The 26,940-nt window shown below is 40.7% G+C and overlaps 1 protein-coding gene, 1 non-coding gene and 1 pseudogene across 10 annotated transcripts in view; 2 read left to right on the top strand and 1 right to left on the bottom strand.

Annotated features, from left to right (window-relative positions):
* The window catches only part of Dock3 (dedicator of cytokinesis 3), a 309,055-nt gene that overhangs the window by 156,484 nt on the left and 125,631 nt on the right, over positions 1-26,940 (bottom strand). For all 9 annotated transcript variants that reach the window (XM_060385341.1, XM_060385339.1, XM_060385340.1 and 6 more), the window contains exons 8-9: positions 16,712-16,753; positions 15,953-16,107 (exon numbers count right to left, since the gene is read on the bottom strand). In XM_060385341.1, the coding sequence (XP_060241324.1) occupies positions 15,953-16,107; positions 16,712-16,753 (197 nt within the window). The remainder of the gene's footprint in view (positions 1-15,952; positions 16,108-16,711; positions 16,754-26,940) is intronic.
* On the top strand, positions 3,451-3,761 carry LOC110565664 (large ribosomal subunit protein eL39-like; annotated as a pseudogene).
* Positions 22,525-22,667, top strand: LOC132654958 (small nucleolar RNA SNORA48). Its single transcript, XR_009592559.1, has one exon. It is a non-coding gene; the product is annotated as a small nucleolar RNA SNORA48 (small nucleolar RNA).

Raw genomic sequence — 26,940 nt, 5'->3', positions numbered from 1 at the left:
GGGGGAGGGAGGGAACCACAGGGGGGACACAAAGTGAATAAAGTGTAATTAATAAAGAAAAAACAAAATAAAAAGAAAAAATACAACAAAAGAAAACTATAGGCCAGTATCTCTGATGAACATGCAATTATAACACAACTTGCAAACAGAATACAGACATATATAAAAAAATTATCTACCATGGTCAAGTTGGCTTTATCCCTGAAATGCAAGGATGGTTCAAGTCAATAAATGTAATAAACCATATAAATGAGCTTAAAGACAAAAATCCTATGATCAACTCAATGGAGGCAGAAAAATCCATGTGTTTACAATAAAAGTCCTAGAAAATGTTGATCTAGAGAGAACATACTTCAACATAATAAATGCTATATATCTATAGCCAACCTCATCCAGAAACAGAAAAACAAACAAACAAACAAACAAACAAAAAAACCTATCTAAAAATTCATATGGAACCACAAAAGACCCCAGACAGCCAAAGCAATCCTGAGGTTTAAAAAAAAAAAAAAAAAAATTAAAACAATGCTGGAGTTCTCTAAAGCCAGGAGTGGGGAAGGGAGACCAAGAAATATATCAAAAAGTGTTCATTATATCCAGCAATTAAGAAAATGCAAATCAAATCAACTTTGTGATTTCATCTTACCCAGTCAGATTAAAAAAGAAACAAACAAAACTAGAAGGCATGTGGGGGAAAGGGAACCCTCTATCACTGTTGGTGGGGCTGCAATTTGGTACAGCCACTCTGGAAATCAGTGTGGAGAATTTTCAAACAGCTAAAAATAAATCTACCTTATGACTTAACTACTCCACTCCTTGGTATATTCCCGAAGGAATCCACATTCTACTCTACAGATACTTGTTCAGCCATGTTCATGGTTGTTCTATTCACAGTAGCTATGAAACGGAAAAGGAAACAACCTAGACGTCCTTCAACTGACAACTAGTTAATGAAAATGTACACATACACTATGCGATTCTATTTAGTGTTAAAGAAAAATGAAATCAGAAACTTTGCGGGTAAATAGCTGGAACTAGAAAAGATCACATTGTGTGAAGTAATTCAGTCCCAGAAAGACAGCAGAGGCTTCTAGCCAATCTTCAGATGTGAGTACATATCCTGGAATAAGTACAGAAATCAGGAAAATAGAAAAGGGACTGTTCCTTGGGTAGTTGAGTCGAGGAGAAATAGAGAGAGGACAGTAGTATACAAGATCTGACTGTGGAAAAAAAAGGGAGGGCTCTAATTAGAGAGAGAGAGGGAGATACATACAGAAGGAGTGACGAGGGTAAAAATAACAGTAAGAATATTTTTTTTCAGTAAGAATATTTTTAAAAGTTGTAAAGAATAATACTATTAACTATCTACCTAAAATAAACACTGAAATACATGTCTGTGTGTAAGTTTATATATTTACATATAAATTATAGTTTGAATAAAACTTTCTCATTTGGGCTAACAATGGCCCTTTCAAGGTCCAAAGATCATGTAACGAAATCCACAAGACCAGATATGAAAAGCCTTCCTTTGAGTTGTTGGTCAGGGTTGTTCAAGAGACATTTTACTATTGCAATAAACATGACAGACTATTGCTGTTACTCTTTATTGTTTCCCCAGAGGTGGAAGGTAAGTCCCTATTGCTGAAGACACGATGCACAGAGCCCACATAACCCCAATTTGGAACTGAACTGACTGCCTTGTCCCTGAGAACTAGCTTTTATGGTACCAGAAGCTATGCAAGCTTCCAAAGGAGAAAACTAACCAACAGTCCCACACATCTAAGATGTCTATGAACCAGCATGGCACAGTAACCTTAAGGGCACAGTAGTGGCATGCATACTTTTCCCCTCCAATATAATACTGGCATGCATACTTTGGTGGTAACCAACAGCTTCTAATCAGATTTAAGACCTGCTTAACAGGGAAATCAGGCCTGGACTGGAAAGCTAGCCAAGCACCCACACTACTGAAGCATGATCTTGAAGAAGAACCTACAACTACCACTTTACTAAACAAACATAATCCCTAACTACACTTTAAATATTGTACTTATACCCACAGATAAGTGTATTCCTCATCTCTCATAAGAAAGTCTCTCTTTGCAACAGACAGAGACTATTACAGAAGACCATTACCAATCAAAATGCCAGGTTGTAAAGCCCAGACCATGAATACATCTGCAAAACAATATCCACACTTAAGTCCTAGGGAACACTGCAGAAAGAACTGAACAGGGAGCCAGAAGATCAGGGAATCTGCTGTGAGGTTGTCTCCTAGGCATGTTAGAGCTACACCCATAAAGTCTCACTATCATGACTGACTAAACATGAGCTGAACAAGGACAAAAACAAAAATGTTAAGGCGGGCAAAGAAAAGACACAAGGTCCCAACCCTATACAAAGAACTACAGACAACTAAAGAATGCTGAGAATGGGAGAAAAAGTCTTCTCCTGGGAAGAACACAGCAATGGGTTAGGCAATACCAATGGTCAGCCCTGGAAACATATATACAAGTAACATACAGACTGAGCAGGTTGTATTTAGGAATATTTGTGTGTGTTTGTGAACATATACCAATTTTTAAAAAGCCTGAATTTGAAAGATAAAAGGAGGGATATATGAGGTGTTTTGGAGAAAGGAAAGGAAGAAATGATATAATTATAATCTCAAAAAATAAAATCAGTTTAAAAAATTGCTACACAGAGTGAAGGGACTTTGGCCAGCCCAGCCTGTCAACATGCTCTGGCAGGCCTTGCCCTTCTCCCCCATACCCTCCGCCTTGCTAAAAACTGTTACAGGACACTTCTAAAGCCAGCCACCAAAGACTATTCCCTTATTTAGCTACCTCCTCCTGAGGCTGACTACAAGGGTCCAGCTATCAAAGTGTGGAAGTCTAGCACTAAAAAGCCCTCTTTGGCTCACGTAACTAACATGTCCAATTAAAATGAAATACCTCATCCTAACACAGGGTTTCTTTTCCTTTATTTTTATAAACTGCTGTTTGCCTATGGGCCCCATCTGTTTCCTATCCATCCAGAGGTGGTCCTTTGTCCTCTGGGACAAATACCCCCTCCCCTCTTGTACCCTTCTCCTCCCTTGTCCTCTCTCTCCTGTCTTTGTCTTTTATTCTCTGTTCTCTGTCCTGCTGGGCCAAATAAATTTCCTTTGTACTAAAAACTTTGTCTTGGAGGTCCTGAGACAGTACTTTTCCTTCCACACAGAAAGGGGTAGATCAACTACGGAGAACATAGGCAGCCACAAAGAGGTATTCAAACAGGTTCTGGAAATGTGGTTAGCTTTTTACTACTTGGCAAGTAGTAAAAAAGAAAAGGTTTTGCAGAAAAGAAAGTCAAGAGACTCTGAAGTATGATGTAGCTTGTGCCACGAGGATGCTCAGAGCATGAGTTAAAAAGGCACTGGAGCTCTTCGCCTTTCCTGGGCTTCTTGCTATGTCTTCTCACAAGACTTTCTGAATCAAGTAATTCCTGGCCAAGAAACAAAAGCAGAATCGTTCTATTCCTCAATGGATTCGGATGAAAACTGGTAACAAAATCAGGTACAACTCCAAGAGAAGACACTGGAGGAGAACAAAGCTGGGTCTGTAAGGATTCGCACAATGGCAAGACTGAAGGTTTATACAGAGTTATGATCATCATCAACTGGGTCCTGTGATCATCAGTCAATCCTACCAGATGGAATTTTGGTTTTGTCTAAACTGGGGATGGAGTTTGTCCCATAATAAAATGTAGAACGTGTCAAAAAAAAAAAAAAGGCACTGGGAAGCTGGGGGTAATCAAGGGTGTTGTACAGTATTGTGAAATCATATATGAGGGTTCTTCAAGCTTGCTTGGTAATTAAAATTAATTAGGTCTTAGATCAGTCTTGAAAGTTCATCCTTGAAAACGCAGCAAGACTACAAGTGTTTAGAATGGTGGTATAGGCAACATGGAAGCCAGGTTAGTGATGCTGGACACAACAGTCCTAACAAGCTACTGTATAGTTTTAGTACTAAAGAGGTGAACAGATTTGAGATACACTTAAGAAGACTGAGTTGACCAGATTTAGCAGTTGACCCATGTGGTAGAGTCAACCAGACATGATATAGGGAAGACAGAAAATTCAAGTGTACATGTTGAATTTGAGATATCAGACATGTAGGTGAACAGAAACTCCAAGTGTGAAGTTCAGAAAAAAAAAAAAGTAGAAGAAACTCTGGTACTGATCACCTTGCTGCAGCAACAGGAACAGCAACTACTTAATGAGTATCCTTTTATGTATCAAGCATTCTTTTCTTGCCTAATATAATTTAATCTGTATAACAGGTAGGTCACCTCTGAAGAAGCTAACTGGTCAAATAGGCAAGGTTTCTGGTTTGAGATGAAAAAAGTAAAATTGGTCATGTTAACATTTAAATCTGGATCTGCCTCACTTAAAAGCCCATATCTTATCTATTCATTTCACTTTAAGAAATATTAGAAAACGTGCTGGTGGGGTAGGTGAGAGCTATGTAGCAGTTTCTTCCAAGACTGAAATATTCTATCCTGCAGTGAAGCTCTTTAGGACAGGAAGTCAGTAAACAATTCAAAATATCTTGAAGTCTTTGAAACTGACAAGATCACTACCTCCTCCCTTCCCAAGAACTTTGTGATAGTTAATATGGATTGTTATGGGTTGAAGAGATGACTCAATGGTTAAGAGTTCCTGCTGTTCTTGCAAGAGAATCCAGGTTCAGTCCCCAGCAACAACATGGTGGATCAAGCCCCCCCCGTAACTCCAGTTCCAGGAAATATGACATCCTCTTTTGGCTTCCATAGGCACCAGAGATCCATGTGCATGCACGTATATATATATATGCATATATAGGGTTTAGAAATATTAACCACTTGTCAACGACAAGATTTATAAGCATTTGTGTCACAAATTCTGGGAGTGTCTATGAGTTTCTAAACTGAATTAATTGAGGTGGGAAGATCCACTCTAAATATGAGCTGCAGGGGTCTAAGGATTGGGGTCCTAGCACAAATAAAAAGGAGAAAGTGAGCTGAAAACAATCGTTCTTCTCTCTCTCTCTCTCTCTCTCTCTCTCTCCTTCCTTCCCACAGATACCAGGTGACAGGTTGTCTCATACTCAATTTGTTATGCCTACCTCACCATGATGGATTGCATCTTCAAACTGTGAGCTAAAATAAGCCCTTCCTTCCTTAATTGTTTTTGTCAGGTACTGTTGAAAAGCAGCTAGAAAAGTAACACATCCTTAACTTAAAAGACTCACAGCCAAACACTGGACAATGTGTAGGGAGTCTTCTGGAAAGCTGAAAGATAAAAGTACCTGGAGGTGATAGGAGTTCCACAAGAAGACCAACAGAGCCAACTATCCAGGGCCCAGAGGGGCTTGCTGAGGCTGAAGCATCAACCAAGGACAATGCATGGACTGGACCTAGGCTCCCTACAAAGATGTAGCAGATGGGCAGCTTAGGCTTCATGTGGGTCCTCAAGTAAGAAAAGCAGGGACTGTATCTGACAGGGACTCTCTTGCCAGCTTTTTGATCACTTCCCCTAATGGGCTACCTTGCCTCAGTGGGTGAAGATAAGCTTAGTCCTGATGCGACTTGATATACTAGGGTGGGCTGCTGGGGGACTCCCCTTTTCTGAGGAGAAGGGAAGAGGAAATGGGGGAAAAGGGTGGGAGGAAGGGACTGGGAGGAGAGAAGGGAAGGGGCTATGATCGGGATGTAAAGTGAATATATAAATTAAAAAGAAAGACTTAATATGGATCCCAAAAAATTGCAAACAGTGGCTTCCAGGATAAGATCTTAGATAATAAGCATCTCTGTGTAACTCTGAATAAAAAGAATTATCATACTAAAGAGAAAGGCATCAGAAAATGTAAGAGGTGAAAAAGCAGCTGAAGTAAGCAGAAACAAACAGGTTATGAAGAAAAGCAGGAAACATCTCATAGCTAAAATTCCATTTCCCTAGGGAATGGGGAGATAGCAGAGTTGTTAAGTTAAATTGTTAAGTTAAGAATATGAGGTGAATTAGTAGTGGAATTACTAAAGGGAGGGTCCATCCAGCAGCAGATTGGGACAGATGCTGGGACTTACAGTCAAGCATCGGGTGGAGCTCTGGGGTTCCTGTGGAAGTGTTGGGGGCAAGATGGAAGAACCTGGAGGGGACAGGAGCCTCACAAGAAGACCAACAGAGACAACTAGTCCTGTCCCATGGTGGCTGAGACATCAACTAGGGAGCATGCGTAGTCTGGACGTAGGCCCCCTGCACACGTCTTTCAGGTGCTAGGATTACAGGCTATGCCATGCCTAGCTTATACCAGTAGCCTTAACCTTTTCTGTGCATTAATTTCAGTTCCCAGTCCCCAATAGCCGGGCCATTGCCTGGGCCAGTTAAATCACAAGAACGTACATAAGTCCAATGTCTAAGATTAAGAAGCTCTGAAATAAGTCTGCCTGCTGAATTTTTAGTTAAGTTGCTCCATCTAGAAGGTAGTTACAGAATACTGGATGTAACTTGCTAGTAACACAGATATAACATTTATTTTCAAATATTTACTTTTAAAATGTAAAATGCAAAAATAATGTGTTACACTTTTTATACCCTAAGAAGTTAATACCTACTGAGCAATACCCAAGTAAATGGCATCAGTTGCAGGTTTCCTTGGGCACTGACATATAAAAGACCTCAACTATACACTGGTAATGGAAGACAGATCCTCCTAGAAGGTGTATAATCACCAGAACTGTTAGGATCTTCAAACATAGATAGTCATGCACAAATGCTAATCCACAGGCCCCAGGACTGCTCACCCTTCCCCACGCAAACATACGCAACAGCATGAACCATAAATCAGACTGACTCCTGTCACTAAACAGTCAGATACTATTACATCTCAAATCACTGGACCCACATAGATGCTTCCATTACTAGCCTAACAGAGCTCTCGTTTTTTTTTGTGCTTTTTTTCAACTTTATTCTCTTTACTTTCTTTTAAAAATTTTATTATTATTGATTATACTTTATTCACTTTGTATCCAGGCTGTAGCCCCCTCCCTCATCTCCTCCTGTCCAAACTCTCCCTCCCTCCCCTCTCGTGTGTTCTTCCCCTCCATTTTCAATGATGGTGTAACATTTAGACATCCATAACGAAAAGGCAGGTATTTTTCTAAAAAGCTATAAGGAATTGACAAGTTGGTCAGTGTATATAGCAGCCTATAAACATGAAATCTCACTCGGTTTATTGACAGAAATGTGCTATATGTAACTTGTACATAAATCAAGGTCATTTCATTCCAGTTTAAAATGAGCTATGACAGCAGTTTGATGGTGACTGTATCATATTCCTTTAATCTAAGTATTTTTAGCCCAAATACTATGACATATTGAGCAGTTTTTAAAAATCAGACTCACTGTCATTCATTTGTGGAATTGATGTTACTTATTTGTCAATACCAACTGTCAGGTTACAATATTTAATTTTTATTTTCTTACTTTAAAGGCTTTAAGATACATATATGCATTGTTATTATTCACTTTGTTCGCTTACACCAGAGAAAGACACAATTTAAAAAACAACAACTGGTACAACCTCAGGCCCTGCATATTGTCTATGCTGCTTTTACAGCCACACTAAGTTAGGGATCCCTCTGGTCTGTAACAATGACTATGCCAGGTTCTTTCTTAAAACCCAATCATGCTCTCCATCATTCTGCTTCAATTCCTGTGACCTGTAACAGTAACCTGCTTGCAAGATACACTGACGCAACAGTGGCACAGACGTTCTGTTAACTGGCCGCTTTCTGGATTTCATGCCCACTGCATGATATGGAGCCCATACCTGACACTGCCAAAGTGGCCAAGAACCTGAGACTAGATAGGTTACGGGCCTCAAGCAGTGTTTCTCAACTTTCCTAGTGTTACAACCCATTAATACACCTTCTCATACTGTGGTAACCCCAACCATGAAATTATTTTCCTTGCTACTTCAGAACTATAATTTTGCTACTGTTGTGTATTGTAAATGTCTGTGTTTTCCAATGGTCTTAGGACACCATCCCCCAAAGGGGTTGTGAGCCACAGGCATAAAGAAAAACCTAGTACTGCTATCCTGCAAAAGAAAGAGCAATAAAGTGGCCAATTGCATACTGCTGTACTACACATTACTGTGCCACTCAACCACCTCCAGAGAAGCTTCATGCAGTAGATGGGCGTTAACACTCCCACAACTGGGCAATGTGCAGAGAGTGAGAGACTTTGGATGGATGTCTTCATTAAAGTCCTCTCCTCAAGACTTGGGGATCTATGTGGAAGAGGAGGCAGAAAGGTTGTAAGAGCAGAGGGGATGGATAGCTCCAAGGAAACAGTGTCTTACAGACACAACTAGGCATATTACGAACTCACAAAGATTACAGCAGCACCTAGAAGACCAGCACATGTTCAAGTCAGACGGGGTCCCAGCACTAAGAAGAAAGTGGACATACACTTCCACTTCTTACCAAAATGTTCTCTGCGTGTATGTGTGTGTGTGTGTGTTTCATTGCTCTTATTGTTTTGCTTTGTTTTTGTATGATTTAAAGAAAGAGATCAAAGTATGGTAGGTAGGAGATGGGGGGGATCTAGGTGGAAACATAATTAAAATATATTGCACAAAATTTTTCAAGTAGGAAAAGCTAAAAGAATTCTATTAATTTCCAATCTTTTTTCACTGGCCTCCCTGTTAGTGCATTTTTCATAAACCCATTGACAACATAGCTACCAAGGTAAAATTTAAAACTCAAATTAAATCATGTTCTCTTCTTCAACTAAGAAGCTTCTAATTGCTTTTCATCAGAGTAATGTTGGTATAATGTTCTTGTGGAATATATACAATTTACCATTGTTCATTCAAATGCTGATTTCTCTACCCCACTATGTGGTTTCAATCCGGACATTGTATTGTAATGTTTATTCTGGATATGACATTGCAATGTTTATTCTAAGCATCACCTGTCTCAAGTTTGTGTAAGCATACCACCATTTGTTCGCTGTAATTGTCAATAAAACAACCAGCCAATACTGAGCAATGAAGAGAATAGGGTGAGACATCCTGGTCCAGAGGGGAGGAGAAGGAAGGCAGTGGGAGGACTGGGAGAGGAGAGATCAGGAGGAGAGGTCTTGGAACTATGAGGAGAGATGAACTGGACCTAAGATAAGACTAAAAGCAAGTGTAATGTGGGAAATCTGAATGGGAGGAAACTCTGTGGGCTTGGAGCTTTAGGATGGAGTAACTATTGCCCAGCAGCATTGTGCTCTAGGTTAATTAAATATATTTTAGTTTCCGTGTGGTGTTTAAGGTATACAGCTGGTTTACCAATAACTGCTGCTTAAACAAAAATCAGTAATAAGTATTAATCACCGACAACTGAGTAAAGTCCAAAGTATTTATGATGTCATCAAAACCCCCACAGTTCTCCATCACCCCCTAATTACTCATTACTAACCACTCATTACTCTGGCCTCACCTTCTGTTCTGTCCTATGAGTTTTCCTCTTCCTTTCTCACTTTGCTTCAATGACACCAGAGTCTTTGCTGTTTTCAAATCTTTAGGCATGGGTCTGTCTGACACAACTGACAGACTGTCTAGTGTCATTTGATCTCTTTGGGAAGCTGGTTCTGAAAGCAAGGCCTACATCCATGCCCCATTTGAGGCCCAAGCATATTTCTCAAAATGTCACCCAAGGCAACTTGTCTGGTGATCCTGCTAAATCTGTTGCACAGAGGGAAAGACAGAAAATAGCACCAGAGTAAACCCACAGTGTCCTTGAGAACGAAAAGGTAAACAATTTACAACAGATGTTACTATCATCTATGCTATGTTATAAAGGTCCATGCAGTGGGAAAGGGAAGCAGGATGTTTAGCCATAGAGAAAAGACTCAATTTGTAACTCCAGCTGACCATCTCAACTTCCTTAGTTGCTTTTTGCTGGATATTGTTAAACACTTGATTTGATATTATCTCCATCTGTTGCTATTTGTACTTTTACTTGGAAATCTCACTGTACAGGACACTTGGCTCTCCCTCAGATTCTACTGGGAATCTAGCTGATTTCTGTGATTTTTTAAGCCCCCAAGCTAATGATATAACCTTTCTGCATTTTTTCTGCTCTAATTTATGCTATACGCACACAAGCTAAAATTTCTTATAAAGAACATAAAACTTTAAAAGAGCATCTGAGTTTAAATTGGTTTTATGCATATCAACAGACTGACACATATACTGCTTTTTACATTGACTGTCATTGTTTGTCTGACCCGAGCGGTAGACTCAGAACACAGATGACAAACAAGGGATAGTAACACCTGATCTTATTCATGGATGGAAAAGGCAAAAGTTTAACCACAGGCCAAGGAACATACCTAAAGTCAAAGTTTCACTCTGTGTCTGGCTTTCTCAGATGACTTTGACTTAAGTGTTTCTAAATAAGATTTGATATACTGAAAACAGATGAAGCATGTCAAGAGAGCCTGGCAAATGGGAGGGGAAATATTGAGCTTTTAAGGCTAGTTTGCGTTCATTTCTGATTGGAATTATATGAAAAACATAACAATAAGACAGAAAGACAACAGGATTATACACGATTTCATTTAATACAGAAGTCTCACATCCCAGCTGTATGAGGTGGGGGAGTGCAGTAGAGTAAAGAGAAAGGGTGATGCTCATAATACCAATGCTGGATAGTTCCTGTCTCACTCCTGCTGGGACTCACAGGAATCTTCCTGGGATGTTGAGTAATGAGCTAGAGCCCATGTCCTGGAACAGTTAAGACAACTAGAGTTTACCAGGACTTAACTGATGGTCTATAATTACCTGCCCAAGTGCCTGCAGATAAGCTCCAATTGCATTATAAGACATGGCCTCTTTTGCAGAGGGAAACAAAACTGTTAACTTTAATAAACAGAGTACTTACCTATAATTTTAAATGAAAATTTCTCTCCAGGGGCTCTTGAGATTTTAGACCCAAATTATCTCATTTAAGTAGAAAGCTTAACTCTCAGAGTCTTCTACTTCAATTACAGAACCAGCTGATTTTTTAAAAAAGGTATTCTCTGTAAGGGTATTTTGAATGCTGAGTATACTCCAGAAAGTTATGAGGTTGATGACGATGCTATAGCTTGCTCTGCACTGTACTCATATAAAGACGGCTAGCATAAGGGTTTACATGTGATAATCAATACAGTTAAGTTTCTGAGGAGAAGGTCTTACTCCTAAGACCCAACTACAAGTCCTGACATGGAAAAGGCTCTGTGGGAAATGTCAGGTGAATGATGAACTCAAACACCAGCACCCTGGGACTTCTGAAGACAACTAAATGTGCAGAAGTCCAGTTGAAAGATGTGGGTATTGTACCATAGACACACCAGTGGCACAGAGAAAATACACCAAACAATGATAGTCTTTTGGAAATAAGAAAATCCACAGAGTAGAAAAGATAGGTGCCAGTTTGACAAGCTGTGGGGGTGCTGGTGCCACGTTACCGCGCAAGAAAGCAGAGAGTGGAACCAAGGAAATTATTCTTAGCCTTTAAGATTTCAGGAAGTTTGGGGGGCTACCACACATCTTTATTATCCTTCCCTATTAGAATGAGAACGCCTACCACATCATTGTACTTTGGAGATATATAACTTTTCTTTATAAGTTCACAGATAATGATAAATTTTGGCACAGAATAACTTATTCCTCAAGTCTCACCATATTGTTTTAGATATTTAGATGAGATTTCGAATTTCAGAGGTGATGCTAGAACAAAGCAGAACTCTGTCGGGACAGAGTGAATGTATTTTCTGTAACAGAAAGATACTCATTTGGGAGTAGCAGGGACGGAAGGTTATAAACCATGCTTATAAACCATGTTTGGGTCACTCTCAAATTACTACTGAAATTCTAAACCTGTAACGGAATTGGGGTCCTTGAGAGGTAGTTAGGTCATGAGGGTAGAACCCTCAAGAGTGAGGACTGGAGAAACCACTGAGAGGTTTAAGAGCACAGAGTACCTGCTTCACTTGGCGACACCCCTATGGGGTGACTCACATCTACCTATAACTTCAGCTGCAGGGATCACATGTCTCTAGCAGGCCCCACACAAGCATACATACAGAAATTGTGGTACATTTACACAACAGAATATTACTCCACTATTAAAAACAAGGAAATCATGAAATTTGCAGGCAAATGGATAGAACTAGAAAAGATCATCCTGAGTGAGGTAACCCAGAAGCAGAAAGACAGGCATGGTATATACTCACTTATAAGCAGATATTAGCCATATAATATAGGAGTATTATACTGAAATCTATAGACCTAAAGAAGCTAAAAAACAAGGAAGACCCTAGGGAGGATATTTATTCTCATTCAGAAGGGCAAACAGGACAGAGACTGAAAGTGGTAGAAGAAAGGTAACAGGACAGGAGCCTTCCACAGATGTCCTCTGAAAGACTCCACCCAGCAGGGTATCAAAGCAGATGCAGACACTCACAGCCAAACTTTGGGCAGAGCACAGGGGATCTTATAGAAGACTGAGGGATAGAAGGACCTGGAGGGGACAGGAGCTCCACAAGGAGAATAACAAAGCCAAACAAGCTGCCCTACAAAGACTGATGCATCAACCAAGGACCATGTATGGAGAGGACCTAGACTCTCCACTTGGGTTCCCTAATAAGAGGAGCAGGGGCAGTCTCTGACATGAACTTGGTTGCCTGCTGTCTGATCACTTCTCCCTGGCAGGGTGGCCTTACCAGGCCACAGAGGAAGAGGCTTTAGGCAGTCCTGATGAGACTTGATAGACTGGTCAGATAGTAGGGGAGGGGATGGGGGAATGATGGAGGGAGGGTTGGACCAGGAGGAGATGAGGGAGGGGGCTACAACGTGAATAAATTGTAGAAAAAATAATAATAAGTAAAAATAAATAAAACGTTTAAAGATATTTAATAAATAAGTAAAATCAGCCACAGTCTCTATCAATATATGCCTGGACTACAATCCTGCCTGTCTTATCAACTATAGATGGTATCACTGAGTAATGATCAATAGTCTGGGAATCTATTTATATGCTAAAGGAAAGCAGTGCTTTAATTTATTTTTTGTCAAGATCAGAACATCATAGAACAGGGAAATTAACTTTTTCTTTCACATGGTTTTAACTTTTATTAAAAGTTAAAAGTTTAACTAATTCTAAAAATAAATTTAAATAAATAAATAATATAAAAGCTCCATTAAAGCACTCCAATGATGAGAAAACTCCCAAGTAATATAAAAGTATCCTACACCCATGAGAATGGCCAAGATCAAAAACTCAAGTGACAACACATTCTGGAGAGGTTGTGGAGAAAGGGGAACCCTTCTCCACTGCTGGTGGGAATGTAAACTTGTACAACCACTCTGGAAATCAATCTGACACTTTCTTAGACAACTAGGAATAGCGCTTCCTCAAGATCCAGCCATACCACTCCTAGGCATATATCCAAAAGAGGCTCAAGTACACAAAAAGGACATTTGCTCAACCATGTTTGTAGCAGCTTTATTTGTAATAGCCAGAAGCTGGGAACAACCCAAATGCCCCTCAACTGAAGAATGGATGCAGAAATTGTGGTAAATCTATACAATGGAATATTACTCAGCAATGAAAAATAAGGAAATCATTAAATTTGCAGGTAAATGGTAGGACCTAGACAGGATCATCCTGAGTGAGTTGTCCCAGAAGCAAAAAGACACACACGACATACAACATAGGACAAACCCACTAAAATCTGTGCATCTAAAGAAACTAAGCAAGAGAGAGGACCCTAACTAAAACGCTCAATCCCCATCCTGAAAGGCAAAGAGGATGGACATCAGAAGAAGAAGAAAACAGGAAACAACCTAGGAACCTGCTACAGAGGGTCTCTGAAAGCCAGAAGAAGAAAACAGGAAACAAACTAGGAACCTACCACAGAGGGCCTCTGAAAGCCTCTGCCCTGTAGACTATCAAAGCAGATGCTGAGCCTGATGGCCAACTGTTGGGCAGAGTGAATGGAATTTTATGTAAGAAGTGGGAAATAGTAAGAGCTGGAGAGGACAGGGTCTCCACAAGGAGAGCAACAGAACAAGAAAATTTGAACACAGGGAACTTCCTAGAGACTCATATTCCAACCAAGGACTATTCATGGAGATAACCTAGAACCCCTGCACAGATGTAGCCCATGGCAGTTCAGTCTCCAAGTGGGTTACATAGTAATGGGAAGAGGGACTGCCTCTGACATAATCTGACTGGCCTGGTCTTTGATCACCTCCCCCTAGGGGGGAGCAGCCTTACCAGGCCACAGTAGAGGACAATACAGCCACTTTTGATGAGAACTGACAGACTAAGATCAGAAAGGAGAGGAGAACCTCCCCTACCAGTGGACTTGGGGAGGGGCATGCATGCAGAAAGGGGAGGGAGGGTGGGATTGGGAGGGGAGGAGAGAGGGGCTTATAGGGGGGATACAAAATGAATAAAGTGTAATTAATAAAAAATTTTTAAAAAAAAAGAAAAGAAAAGAAAAGAGAGAGAGAGAAAAAAAAAGTATCCAAGATTTTCTTTTTTTCTCTTGACTACACTTAGTAAATGACCAGAGAAGAAATGTCTGAATTCTGTAAAATAGCATTTTGGCTATAAATGCCATCACACACTTATCAGATCTTTGTGCCTCTAGACAAAAGGAGGCCTAGGGTCTCCTTAATTAGCAGTGCTGTAGTTATTTATGTTTAAGGACCCAAAGCTCTGAAATGTAGTCTACTTGAACCAGCCATTTATTGTCTTTTTTTTTTCCCCAAACCAAAGTAAAATGAGTAACAATGCCAGCCTTCCCTTCTGCTCAGAAGATGACCTCCCTTTCACAGGGCTACAGCAGCACTGAGGGCTGAAGATGCCCTCAGCTATAACACTTTTTCTCTGTGAGCCCTCTCACTCACACAAAGCAAGGTAGGGCCCAGGGCTTTCTGTATTCTGGGGCTGGGCATCTTTGTCATATTCTCTTTGTCTTTATGCTTCTCCTCTGCCTTTTCTCTAGCATTAAACACAGTACACTTTTTCTGAGGAAGTGGTAGCCAAAACTTAATTTTGAGCTTCCACATGGAATTAGGTACTGAAGAAAAAGAAGCTGGGGTGCTGGAGAGTTGGCTCAGTGGTTAAGAGCACTGTTTGCTCTTCCAAAGGATGAGGGTTCAATTCCCAGCACCCACACAACAGCTTACAATTGTCTGTAGCTCCAATTCCAAGGAATCTGATATGTATACCAATGTACATAAAAAAAATAAAATAAAACAAATTCTTAAAAAAAAGAAAAAAGAAAAGAAAAAGAAGCTGTTTGTGTTACAGATGTGCTCTGTAATATCCTTCCAAGGACCTGTGTGTTGACGGTTTTCTTCCCACCTGGTGATTTAACTGGAAGGTGGTGGACATTACAGGGAGCCAGGCTTAGTTAGAGGAAGCAGGTGACTGGCTCATGTGCCTTAGAGAGTACATGAAGACGCCAGCCTTTCCTCTCTCTACTTCCTAGCTGCCATGTAGTAAACAGTTTGACTCCATCACGTATTCGCACAGTGCAGCTCTACCTTAAAAAGAGCCTAAAAACAATGAAGACAACCAACCACAGACTGATACCCTTGAGGCAGTGACTGAAAATAAATCTTTCCTCTTGAAAGCTGTCCCACCTCATGTATGCTGTCACAGCGGTGGAAAGTTAACACACTATGGGATAATTTGGATAACATCAAGGGCTGCTGGGAATTGGCACGAAAGTCCCAGCTAATTAAACAATGCTAGTTTATCTTGTTTTATCTTCTCAATGTTTACTCTAAAGGCCAGAGTTGCTCTGACACATCCCATTCTAATAAATATAAATAATATAAATATAAATCTTACCAAAACTTTCCCGAACTCTTACCTGATCTGCTTGCCTTCTCTCATGTCATATAGAGAAAAGAAGACATCAGTGTCTTCCCCAATGGTATTATAGGTGAAACTCTTCAGACTGAAGAAGAAATGGTGTGGTATTGGCATCCGACAGGTTTCCCCATGGCGTGGGCGCATTGTATCTACCTATTGAGGAAAGTAAAGCATTATAATTTATATTTTAGTTGCTTGTTATATTCACCATTAAGAAACAAAGCTAAATTAATAATTCTCATTGTACTGACAAAAGGAGTTATTAAATAGGTAGAATGAAGATGTTTTCTCTGGAAATATGAACTGCTATAGCAGACTTAAGACAGAGCTGGGGAAGCCATCTCATGTACTTGATTTAAACTGATAGGTGGTAATAGTTTCCATCCTAGATATCATTTTATCTTTTCCCAAATGGATTCTTTTTAGTTTCCCAGTCTACTTACTTTTAATTATGCTTAAATAAATTTACATAAAAGAACGGAGACTGACCAAACTGACTGGAGGCCAAAGCTCCTTAGAATAAAGGTATAATACTATCACAGTTTTAGGGAGGCAAATATGAGCTAAACACAATAATACACATGCTATGACAATGCCATAAAGAAAAGACATTATTTTATATATGTCCTAAAAAATTCAGTTACAAAGTAGCTCCCCCCAAAGTGAATGGTGTCTGTCATTTCTTGGTGTTTTCATGTGTATAATATCTTAAAAGAGTTGAAGGGAAAAAAATGGGAAGTTTGAGGAAGTCACTTACTTGGGATGTGCTCTGCTGCACACTCTGCCGGCTAGATAAATGCTACAGAAAGAAAGAAATGTAGAAATAGTCACTATGAGAAAGGAAACTAACGTTTATTTAGTTCCCCTCAACCCTATCAGTCTATTATGCCTTTAAAGTCATGAACTCACTTAAGTATGTGTTATACATATTTGGTAGAGGCAACTAAAACTCACAGGAAAAGACTCTCTCACTGGAGGTCACACACGAGAAGGAGGTATTATCCATGTGTAAAATTCAAACCTCTCTATTCTGGAGTAATAACCAAACCACACTTGGATGGATGCTTGATGCTAGATTTCTGATTTGGCAATATCTCTTACATTGTATAATTTTCTCTGCTGTTTGATGTAGTTTCTTCAGGCTTTTCACAATGGAGCCCTTTATCAAAATCTCCCAAACAGCTCTCTACTCTTTACTTTATCACTGGCTGAAGCTACAAGATGTAGATATGAGCTCTATAACATAGACTGAACTTTTTTGGAGAAACTAATTTTCAGTACTTTGAAACAACAGATATCTAACAATCCCCACAGTAACGGCTAGACAGTGAAATCAGCATTACTTATCTGATCACCTATCCAAAGCTCTTTCTTTCTTTTGACAGTAAGTGGTAGGCATTTCAAAGGACAGGTGAACAACTACTAATTAAAAGTTGTGCTTGATCCCAGAAGCAGAATGATGCACATGGTATATACTGACTCATATAGACTTATAATATGGGATAAACCTACTAAAATCTGTACACCTAAAGAAACTAATTAAAAGGGAGGACTCTTGCTAAAATACTCAATTCCTATCCAGAAAGGCAAAGAGGATGGATATCAGAAGAAGGGGAAAAGAAGGAACAAGTCAGGAGCCTGACACAAAGGACCTCTGAAAGGCTCTGCCCTGCAGACTATCAATGCAGATGCTGAGACTTATGGGCAACCTTTGGGCAGAATACAGGGAATCTTAGGAAAGAAGTGGGGAACAGTAAGATCTGGAGAGGTCAGGAACTCCACAAGGAGAGCAACAGAACCAAAAAATCTGAGCACAGGGGTCTTTCCTGAGTCTGATACTCCAACCAAGGACTATGCATGGAGATAACCTAAGACCCCTGCACAGATGTAGCCCATGGCAGTTCGGTACCCAAGTGGGTTCCATTGTAAGAGGAACAGGGACTGTCTCTGAGATGAACTGATTGGCCTGTTCTTTAATTACCTCCCCCTGAGCAGCATTACCAGGCCATAGAAAAAGACAATGTAGCCACTCCTGATGAGACCTAATTGACTAAGATCAGAAGGAAGGAAAAGACCTCCCCTATCAGTGGACTTGGGGAAAGGCAAGCAAGCAGAGGGTGGAGGAAGGGAGGGATTGGGACGGGAGGAGGGAGAAAACCATGGGGGGGGGATACAAAGTGAATAAAGTGTAATTAATAAAGAATTTTTAAAAATAAAAAATAAAATGTAATGAAAATTAGAAAATTAAAAAAAAAGTTGTGCTTGTAAATTCAGCATCCTAATTCCAGTCTTAGAGCCTCTGAATAGCTGAAAGATATGGGAAGTGGGGAGGCTTCTGGGAACATAAAGGGTTACTCATAAGTTCTGGCCCCATGTTGGCTCTGAGGCAACATACAAGATTGGAGACTGCAGAGGAGCACAAAAGCTTAAGAATGAGGCTGTAAAGGAAGCAAGGCCCCAAGAGGTGGACCCAGTGGATCCAGACTGCAGTACTGTGCATTAAGAACTAGGGAGTTTCTTCTCGGCTTCCACATCCTTTTAAAAATTGTAATCTCTTCAAGTTTCTAGCTAAGCTTGGCATGTACATCATAGTTCTAAGCCAGAAACATCCCAACCATTTTGCCCAAACCAAATCCAAGCAGGAACTCGAAGCAGCTCCTTCACTGCTTGGGGCCTCTTCTCCAACACCTAGGCTGTGAAATTCAAAACAAAGCAAAACTTGTCTTTCCTTCAATTATAAAACAAAGGTAAGAACTTGTCTCATATTTCCCAGGACATTGTTTCAGGTATTCATGAATGTACATGCATGTGTATAAGCCAGAAAACAGTGTTCAATATCTTCTTCAATTGATTTCCACTTTAATTTTTGAGACAGGGCTCTCAATGTACCTAAAGCTCACCAACTGGCTAGGCTTGCTGTCCAGTGACCTCCAGGGACCCACTAGTAAGTTCTTTTGATGCTCAAATTGCATAGTGCGAATTACTCATATATTATAAGTTAGGAACTTAATTACATAAGTTTGATTCTGGTTTTGAATCTTGACTCATGTCTACTAGCTGGGTATTTTCTCATCTATAAATTCAATATAAAATTTTGTGCTTACATCAACTTTATAGAAGTTTACATGGATTAACTCAATATAGTATCAATCATATTGTAAATGGATTAACTCAATATAGTATTTATCATATTGTAAATGGATAATTATAATTGTAACTACTATTCTTATTATTCTTAATCGATATTATTACTAAAGGTACATTACAGGGGAAAATGTTATTCACATTTATGAGTAAATCCTGTCTAAGAACATCATGACAACGCAAGCATTTAGCACCTGGTACTAGTATTCTGCTTCCTTTTTGCCGCTAAAGGTTATGTTATAGAACTCAACTGGTGTTTCACATAGCTGAGGTAAGAATTATTATTTCAGGAGAATTATCTCATTTCATTCACAAACACTATAATAACTAAGTAAAATTAAATGAGAATTTAAATGTCATATATAATTATCTATGTAAATTGGCAACATTAGCTAATTACTATTGATTATTAATGTTTATTCCTGGACCTGCATGTTCCCATGATACTTATTAAAGTAATAAAATCAAGTTTTTAAACTGGGTAAATTATTAATAGAATGTTTATTACACAAAAGAAAACATCACATGTAAAACTGTTTTAAAACACTTTAAGGGTTGGAGTTATAACTCAATGTTACAGCACTTATCTAGCCTACACTAGGCTCTGGGCTTGATCTCAGACAGTGAAAAAACAAACTTCATAAACCAACAGGTTTCAACAAATTTAGGTTTTCTGTAGCTCATTGATTATATGTCACTATAATGTTTTTTGTTTGTTTGTTTTCAAGACAGTGTTTCTTGGTGTAGCTCTGGTTGTTCTGAAACTTACTCTATAGAGCATGCTGTCCTCGAACTCAGAAATCTACATTCTCTGCCTCCCAAGTACTGGGATTAAAGGCATATGCTACCATCTTCCAGCTGTCACTATAATGTTAGTAGGCAAAAATAATTGTTTTATTCTACATCAGAGACAGCATCAAGCCATTCTTTATTGACTTAAAAATGCACTGGCTAAACGCCTGACACTATCCACCACACTCTGCTATGCTTGCAGACAGAAGCCTAGCATAACTGCCCTCTAAGAGGTTCCACCCAGCAGCAGATCAAAACAGATGCTGAGACGCACAGCTAAACATTAGACAGAGCTCAGGGAGTCCTGTAGAAGAGTGAGAGGAAGGATAGAGGGACCCAGAGGGGACAAGAACTCCACAAGAAGACCAACATAAATCAACTAACTGAGGAGGACCATAAGGGCTCACAGAAACTGAACTACCAACCAAAGAGCATTCATGGAATGAATCTAGGGGCAGCTCCGTCTTCACGAGCGTCCCCTAGCAATTAGACAGGGGCTGTCTCTGACATGGATTCTGTTGCCCGCTTTTGGATCACTTTTTCCTAGCTGTACTGACTTGTTGGACCTCAGTAGAAGAGGAAAAACTTAGTCCTGATGTGACTTAATGTGCTGGGATGGGTTGGTGGTGGGGCTCCCCTTTTCTGAGGAGACTGGGAGAGAGGGTGGGACCAGGAGGAGGGGAGAGAGAGGACTGCGATAAGGATCTAAAGTGAATAAATAAATAATGAGAAAGATAAAAATAAAAAAAATAGTCTTTGACCACTGTGGGTTGGGAGAAGAAATTTATTGGTTATTAAAGTTTTTTCAGCTTTGTTAGTCATAAATTTGCCACTAGAACTATATGTGGAAATACAGCTGCTGATTATAACAAATATTTTAGACATTAGAGGCATCAACTTTTGGGACAGTTTTTCATATGGGCAGAGAAAAGAATCACAACCAGCATTTTAGAAGCTCTTGTGAAACCACAGAGTAGTTCTTCAGAAGAATGGGAACTGATCTACCTCAAGACCAATATCACAGACCCAGAGAGGCTAACAAGGAGGCATACAGGTGGACATATGGCTCTCCCTAGGAAGGGGAAACAAAATACAGTTTGCAGGTGGACTGGGAGTAGGTTGGAATGGGAATAGGAGTGATCAAGTGGGAGATGGAGGAGTAACAGGAAAGATAACTGGAACTGGAAAGCACTTGAGAGCAAGCAATGCAGAAACCTAGTGCCGTGCAAAGCTCCTAGAATCTATGAGAGTGACCCTAGCGAAGACTCAAACTAATGAAGAATACAGAGCCTGAACTGGCCATCTTCTGTAACCAGGCTAGCTCCCATGGTGGGAGTAGACACCCTTCAACTCACAATCTGTCCTGCCTGCAAGATGTGCTGGGGCAGTTGTGGCTCAGAGCTTGTGGGAGTGGCCAACCAATGACTAGTCTAACTTGAGGCTCACACCACAGGAAGGAGACTACACTTCACACTGTCTAAAGGCTAGAAATGGGAAGCTGGATAGCCCAGAGACCTAGGGTGGAACCAAAAACGACTGGGGGGGAAAAAAGGCAAAGAAATGATTCCTAATGATATTCTGCTATACTTACAGACTGGTGCCTTGCCAAGCCATTAGAGAGGCTTCCTTTGGCAGCTGATCAGAGCAGACTCAGAGACCTGCAGCCAAACATGAGATGGAGCTCAGGGAACCCAGGAGAAGAGGAGGAGGAGGAAGAAGAATTGTAGGATCCAGGGGGGTTAAGGTCACCACAAGAACATGGCCCACAGAATCAGTTAAGCAGGGTTCAAAGAGGCTCATTGAGACTGTCACAGAGCCTGTACAAGTAGGTCTGTGCTAGGTTCTCTGTGTATGTGTTATGTTTGTGTAGCTTGGTGCTCTTGTGGGACTCCTAAGTGTGGGGTGGGGATATCTCTGACTCTTTTGTCTACTCTTGGGACCCTTTTCCTCCTGGGTTGCCTTATCCAGCCTTGATACTGAGGGTTTGTACCCAGTCTTATTGTATCTTATTATGCTGTGTTCAAATGATATCCCTGGAAGGCCTGCTCTTTTATGAAGGTAAATGAAGCAGCAGTGGATCTGGGGAAGAGGAGATATGCATGTGTTGGGGAACTGGGAGGAGTAAAAGAATGTGAGGCTGTGATCTGGATGTATTGTATGAGAGAATGAATAAATAAATAAATAAATAAATAAATAAGGTTGGCTGGAGAGATGGCTCAGAGGTTAAGAGCACTGGCTGCTCTTCCAAAGGTCCTGAGTTCAATTACCAGCAACCACATGGTGGCTCACAACCACCTATAATAATATCTGGTGCCCTCTTCATACCTGTACGCACAAATACAAGCAGAATACTCTATAAATAATAAAAAAAAGAAATAAGAAAAATCACTACCCTAGTGTCAAGCAGTCTTCAACTGGTTAGCTAGAACTTTCCTCTTAACAGCAATCATCACACACACACACACACACACACACACACACACACATATCTCAAGAATTTAATTCATTAATGTTTCCATGTTTACTACCTAACTTTAGTCCATGAGCTTCCAGGAAGCAAAATAATAGCCTATTTATCTTCATATCCTAATAGCATAGAAAGTAAATACAACTTAAAAAATCAAGAAACCCCCCAACCCCTACCATGGACAAAGAGAAACCGTATCGGTGGTGTTGTTCTTATATCAGTCAGGGGCAAAGCAGATGGCAGATCTTTGGTCATCCTAACTTGATGTTTGGCTTGGTAACCAAAGATGTTTTCTGCCTAGAACTCATAAAAATAAAAATAAAATGAAAACCAGGCAGCACAGCCTGAAGACCACCACGCCACCCACAAACCTGCCCTCGGGCACAAAGCACACACAGGCCATAGACTGCCATGCCATGTAGCACAGCTGGGCTGGAGGATGTCAACCAGGGGCTTGCCAGCTGTGTGGCCTGCTTGCAGCAGAAGCCACTACAATGTGCAAGTATGTGGTTGTCAGATGAGAGAGAAAGAAGTGGAGCAACATTGTGAAGTGAGAGGGAACTGGAAACTCACGGGTGGAGAGGAGGAGCCTGCCGTAAGTGGCCAGCCCTGCCACTAGAGCCCTGGTAAGGTCCCAGCTCAAGCTGCCACTGTGGGCCAAGTCTGGGTCTGTGGCTACACAGCGACAGGGGTCGGTGTCAATATCTGTGGATCATATTACCACTAGAGATCATGAGGACATCCCTGGTCAGGCAGCAGCCGAGGACTACGTGAAATTCCAGGATCTGGGCAGAACTGGTGCCCCTCCTCACTGGCTATGGTGTTCTGGAAAGGTGGCCCCATCTTTCACTGGCAGCAGCACTCAGGAGAGTGAGCCCTGTGCCTCGACCAGGCAGCACAGTGGAACTAGCCATAGTGACATGGGTGTGGGTGATCCAGTCCCAATGGCATTGAGAATGGGAAGGCTTAGCCCCACTACTACTCTATTGTAGTGGGGGTATGGGTGAGGGGCCTGCAATACTCGGGAGAGCAGGCCCTGACCTCACCTGAACAGCACAGCAGAGCTGACCCTGGTGATGAGGTACAGGCGCGCCAACCCCACGTGGGAGAGCTGGCCCCACCACTCATCTGCTCTAAGGTAGTGTGGGTGTGCGTGATGCCCCCTACCAACACCTCACCACCTGCAGCAGTCAGAAGACCTGGTCCTGGGGTCATAAGGATGAGTGAGCTGGCCCTGCTCCTCAACCAGCTGTAACACAGTGGAGCTGGCCCTGATGGCGAAAACACAAGCAAGCCAGTCCTAAGGGTGGGAGAGTGGGAGAGCTGGCCTAGCTCCTCTCGGGCTGCAGCACTTGGGAGAGTGGGCCCTGCACTTTGATTGGGGAGCACAGCAGAGCTGGCTCTGGACATGTGGGCATGAGAGCAGAAGAGCTGACCCTGCCTCCTGCCAATGGCAGCACTGGGTGGCCTAACTGCAGCAGTGCTGGAACTCACGCTGGTAGTGCAGAAAAGGGAGAACCAGTCACTGACCAGCTCAGCTACCACCCAGGCCCGGATCCAGGGCTCTCAGTTGGCCCACCTCAAAATCTATATCATCTGTGAAAGGGCCAGACCTGCTGACCTAAAGCTGCAGGATCTCCATGACAACAGAAAGCTGGGAGAATTCCTGATGAGGATCCAATACTGATGGTGTCACAGAAGCTAGAGATCTTGAACCAGCTCAGTGGCTCATTACAATAAACATTTACATGTGAAGATGCGTGGACAGAGGTATAGACTGTGGGACACACAGTTCCCACAATGAGATGTTTTATAGCTTTTGTTGTTATTGATGTTGTTTGTATGCATGTGTGTTTTTTTAGTTTTGGGGGGAGGCTACAAGGGAGAAGGATGGATATGAAGGAATATGGGCAGGACTGGGGTATACGATGTGAAACTCATAAAGAATAAAAAGTTAAAAAAAATTAAGAAATGCACAGACTGCATTACTTCTTCTAGCATTATTCCTCCAGTTCAAATGTTTTCAGTCCTTTAAAATCTCTAGTCTATTTAGTCAATCAGATCTACCAATATGAAAACAAAACTATACATCTTTGAACAAAGAATTAGCTTGAATAATAAAATTAATTGTTGTATATACTAGGGACTGTGTTAAGAATTGAGTCTTACAAGAAAATATAAGATCAGAATTATCAGTGACACCTAAATTTTGATAAATAATACAGTCAAATGATTAATTCTGCAATGAGAGAACATTTATACACTAAAATATTAATTATAATTTTAAAGAAAATGTTTAACAAAAAGTAATAGAATTAGAAAGTTCCATACTTAATTTTTATAATCTCTAATTTTACTTAAACTTTAATATAAAGACTTTTTTGGACCTCACTAATCATTGGTAGCTTTTAATATTTAGCAAAAATGTGTGAATTATTGTCTGTTTCCTTTTTTATAAAATATTTGTTTAAAATTTTACTTTATTATTTGTATGTATAGGTGCCTTGCCTATACGTACATATTGGTACCATATGTGTGCCTGGTACCTGTAGTGGCTAGAAAAGGGCATCAGACACCCTGGGACTGATGTTAGAGATAGCTGTTTGTTGTCAGGTGCTGGTAACCAAAGCCAGAAAAGGTAGCCAATACTCTTAACTACTGAGCTCTTTTTCCAATTCCCCAAAAGATTTACGTCTTGAGAGAGACACACAGAGAGAAAGAGACAGGAGACAGAGAGAGACAGAGAGACTGCATGTGTATGTTTGTGTGTGTGTGTGTGTGTGTGTGTGTGTTCATCCTGCAGGCCAGGAGAGGGCACTAGATCCTCTGTAACTGGAGTTATAGGCAATTGTATGCTACCTGACAAGGGTGCTGAGAACAGAATTATAGACTTCTACAAGGGCAGTAAAGTGTGTCCTCTTATCTACATTAGGCCCAAATTATTTACATTTTCGTATATAAGCTAACATAAAATCCTTAGGTGGTGAATTTGTGAACTCACAACCAGGTTTTCTTTATTACAGCTCTTTTTTGTTGTCTTCTTTATTTCCATTTTCAAGACAAAGTCTCACTATGTATTCTCTGGCTGTCCTGGAACTCACATGTAGACCAGGCTGGCCTTGAACTCATACAGGCCGGCTTGTCACTGCCTCCCAAGTACTAGGATTAAAGGTGTGTACCGCTATGCCAGTTTATTATATAGCTGATTCTTTCAATGTTAAAAAAACAAATACACTAAACAAAAGAAAAATAGAACAGAAAACAAAATTTTATTGAATTTTGAACAAAATTGAATTTAAGCTTTTGGGATAAATCAATATTTTGATGAAAAAAATTAATAAAAGTAGAGCATATATTTTAAATGCCAAATATCAATCAAAACAACCATGAGATTCTACCTTACACCCATCAGAATAGCTAAGATAAAAAACTCAAGTGACAACACATGCTAGAGAGGATGTGGAGAAAGGGGAACTCTCCTCCATTGCTGGTGGGAATGTAAATTTGTAAAACCACTTTGGAAATCAATCTGGTGCTTTCTCAGACAACTAGTAATAGTGCTTCCTCAAGACCCAGCTATCCCACTCCTAGGCATATATCCAAAATATGCTCAGGTATACAATAAGGATATTTGCTCAACCATGTTCATAGCAGCTCTATTTGTAATAGCCAGAATCTGGAAACACCTAGATGTCCCTCAACGGAGGAATGGATACAGAAATTGTGGTCATTTACACAATGGAATACTACTCAGCAATTAAAAACAAGGAAATATGAACTTTGCAGGCAAATGGTGGGAACTAGAAAAGATTATCTTAAGTGAGGTAACCCAGAAGCAGAAAGACACACATAGTATATACTCACTCATAAGTGGTTATTAGACATATAATATAGGATAAGCATACTAAAATCTATAGTCCTAAAGAGGCTAAACAACAAGGAAGACCCTAGGGAAGATGCTCAATCCTCATTCAGAAGGACAAATGTGATAGACATCAAAAGCAGGAGAAGACAGGGAACAGGCAGGTGCCTACCACAGAGGGCTACTGAAAGAGTCTACCCAGCAGGGTATCAAAACAGATGCTGAGAATCATAGCCAAACTCTGGGCAGAAGGCATGGAATTTTACAAAAGACGAGGGAGATAGAAAGACCTAGAGGGGACAGGAGCTACAAAAGGAGACCAACAGAGCCAAAAAAAGAAAAAAGAAAAAAAAGAAAGGGCCCTAGGGACCCTGCAGAGACTGATATCCCAACCAAGACCATGCATGGAAAGGATCTAAAACCCCCTGCTCAGATATAGCCCACAGACTTGGTCTCCAAGTGGATTTCCTAGTAAGTGGCGCAGGGGCTGTCTCTGGCATGAACTCAGTGGCAGGCTCTCTGATCACTCCCCCCCCCCCCCCCCCCCCCGTGCAGCTTTGTCAGGACACAGAGAAAGACAATGCAGCCAGTCCTGTTGAGACCTGATAGGCTAGAGTCAGATAGAAGGGGAGGAGAACCTTCACAATCAGTGGACTAGGAGAGGGGTATAGGGGGAGAAATGGGATTGAGAGGAAATAAGGTAAGAGACCACAGCCAGGAT

This window comes from Meriones unguiculatus, chromosome 6, assembly GCF_030254825.1.
Source record: "Meriones unguiculatus strain TT.TT164.6M chromosome 6, Bangor_MerUng_6.1, whole genome shotgun sequence".
NCBI lineage: Eukaryota > Metazoa > Chordata > Mammalia > Rodentia > Muridae > Meriones > Meriones unguiculatus.
This window is presented reverse-complemented; position numbering and strand designations above follow the sequence as displayed.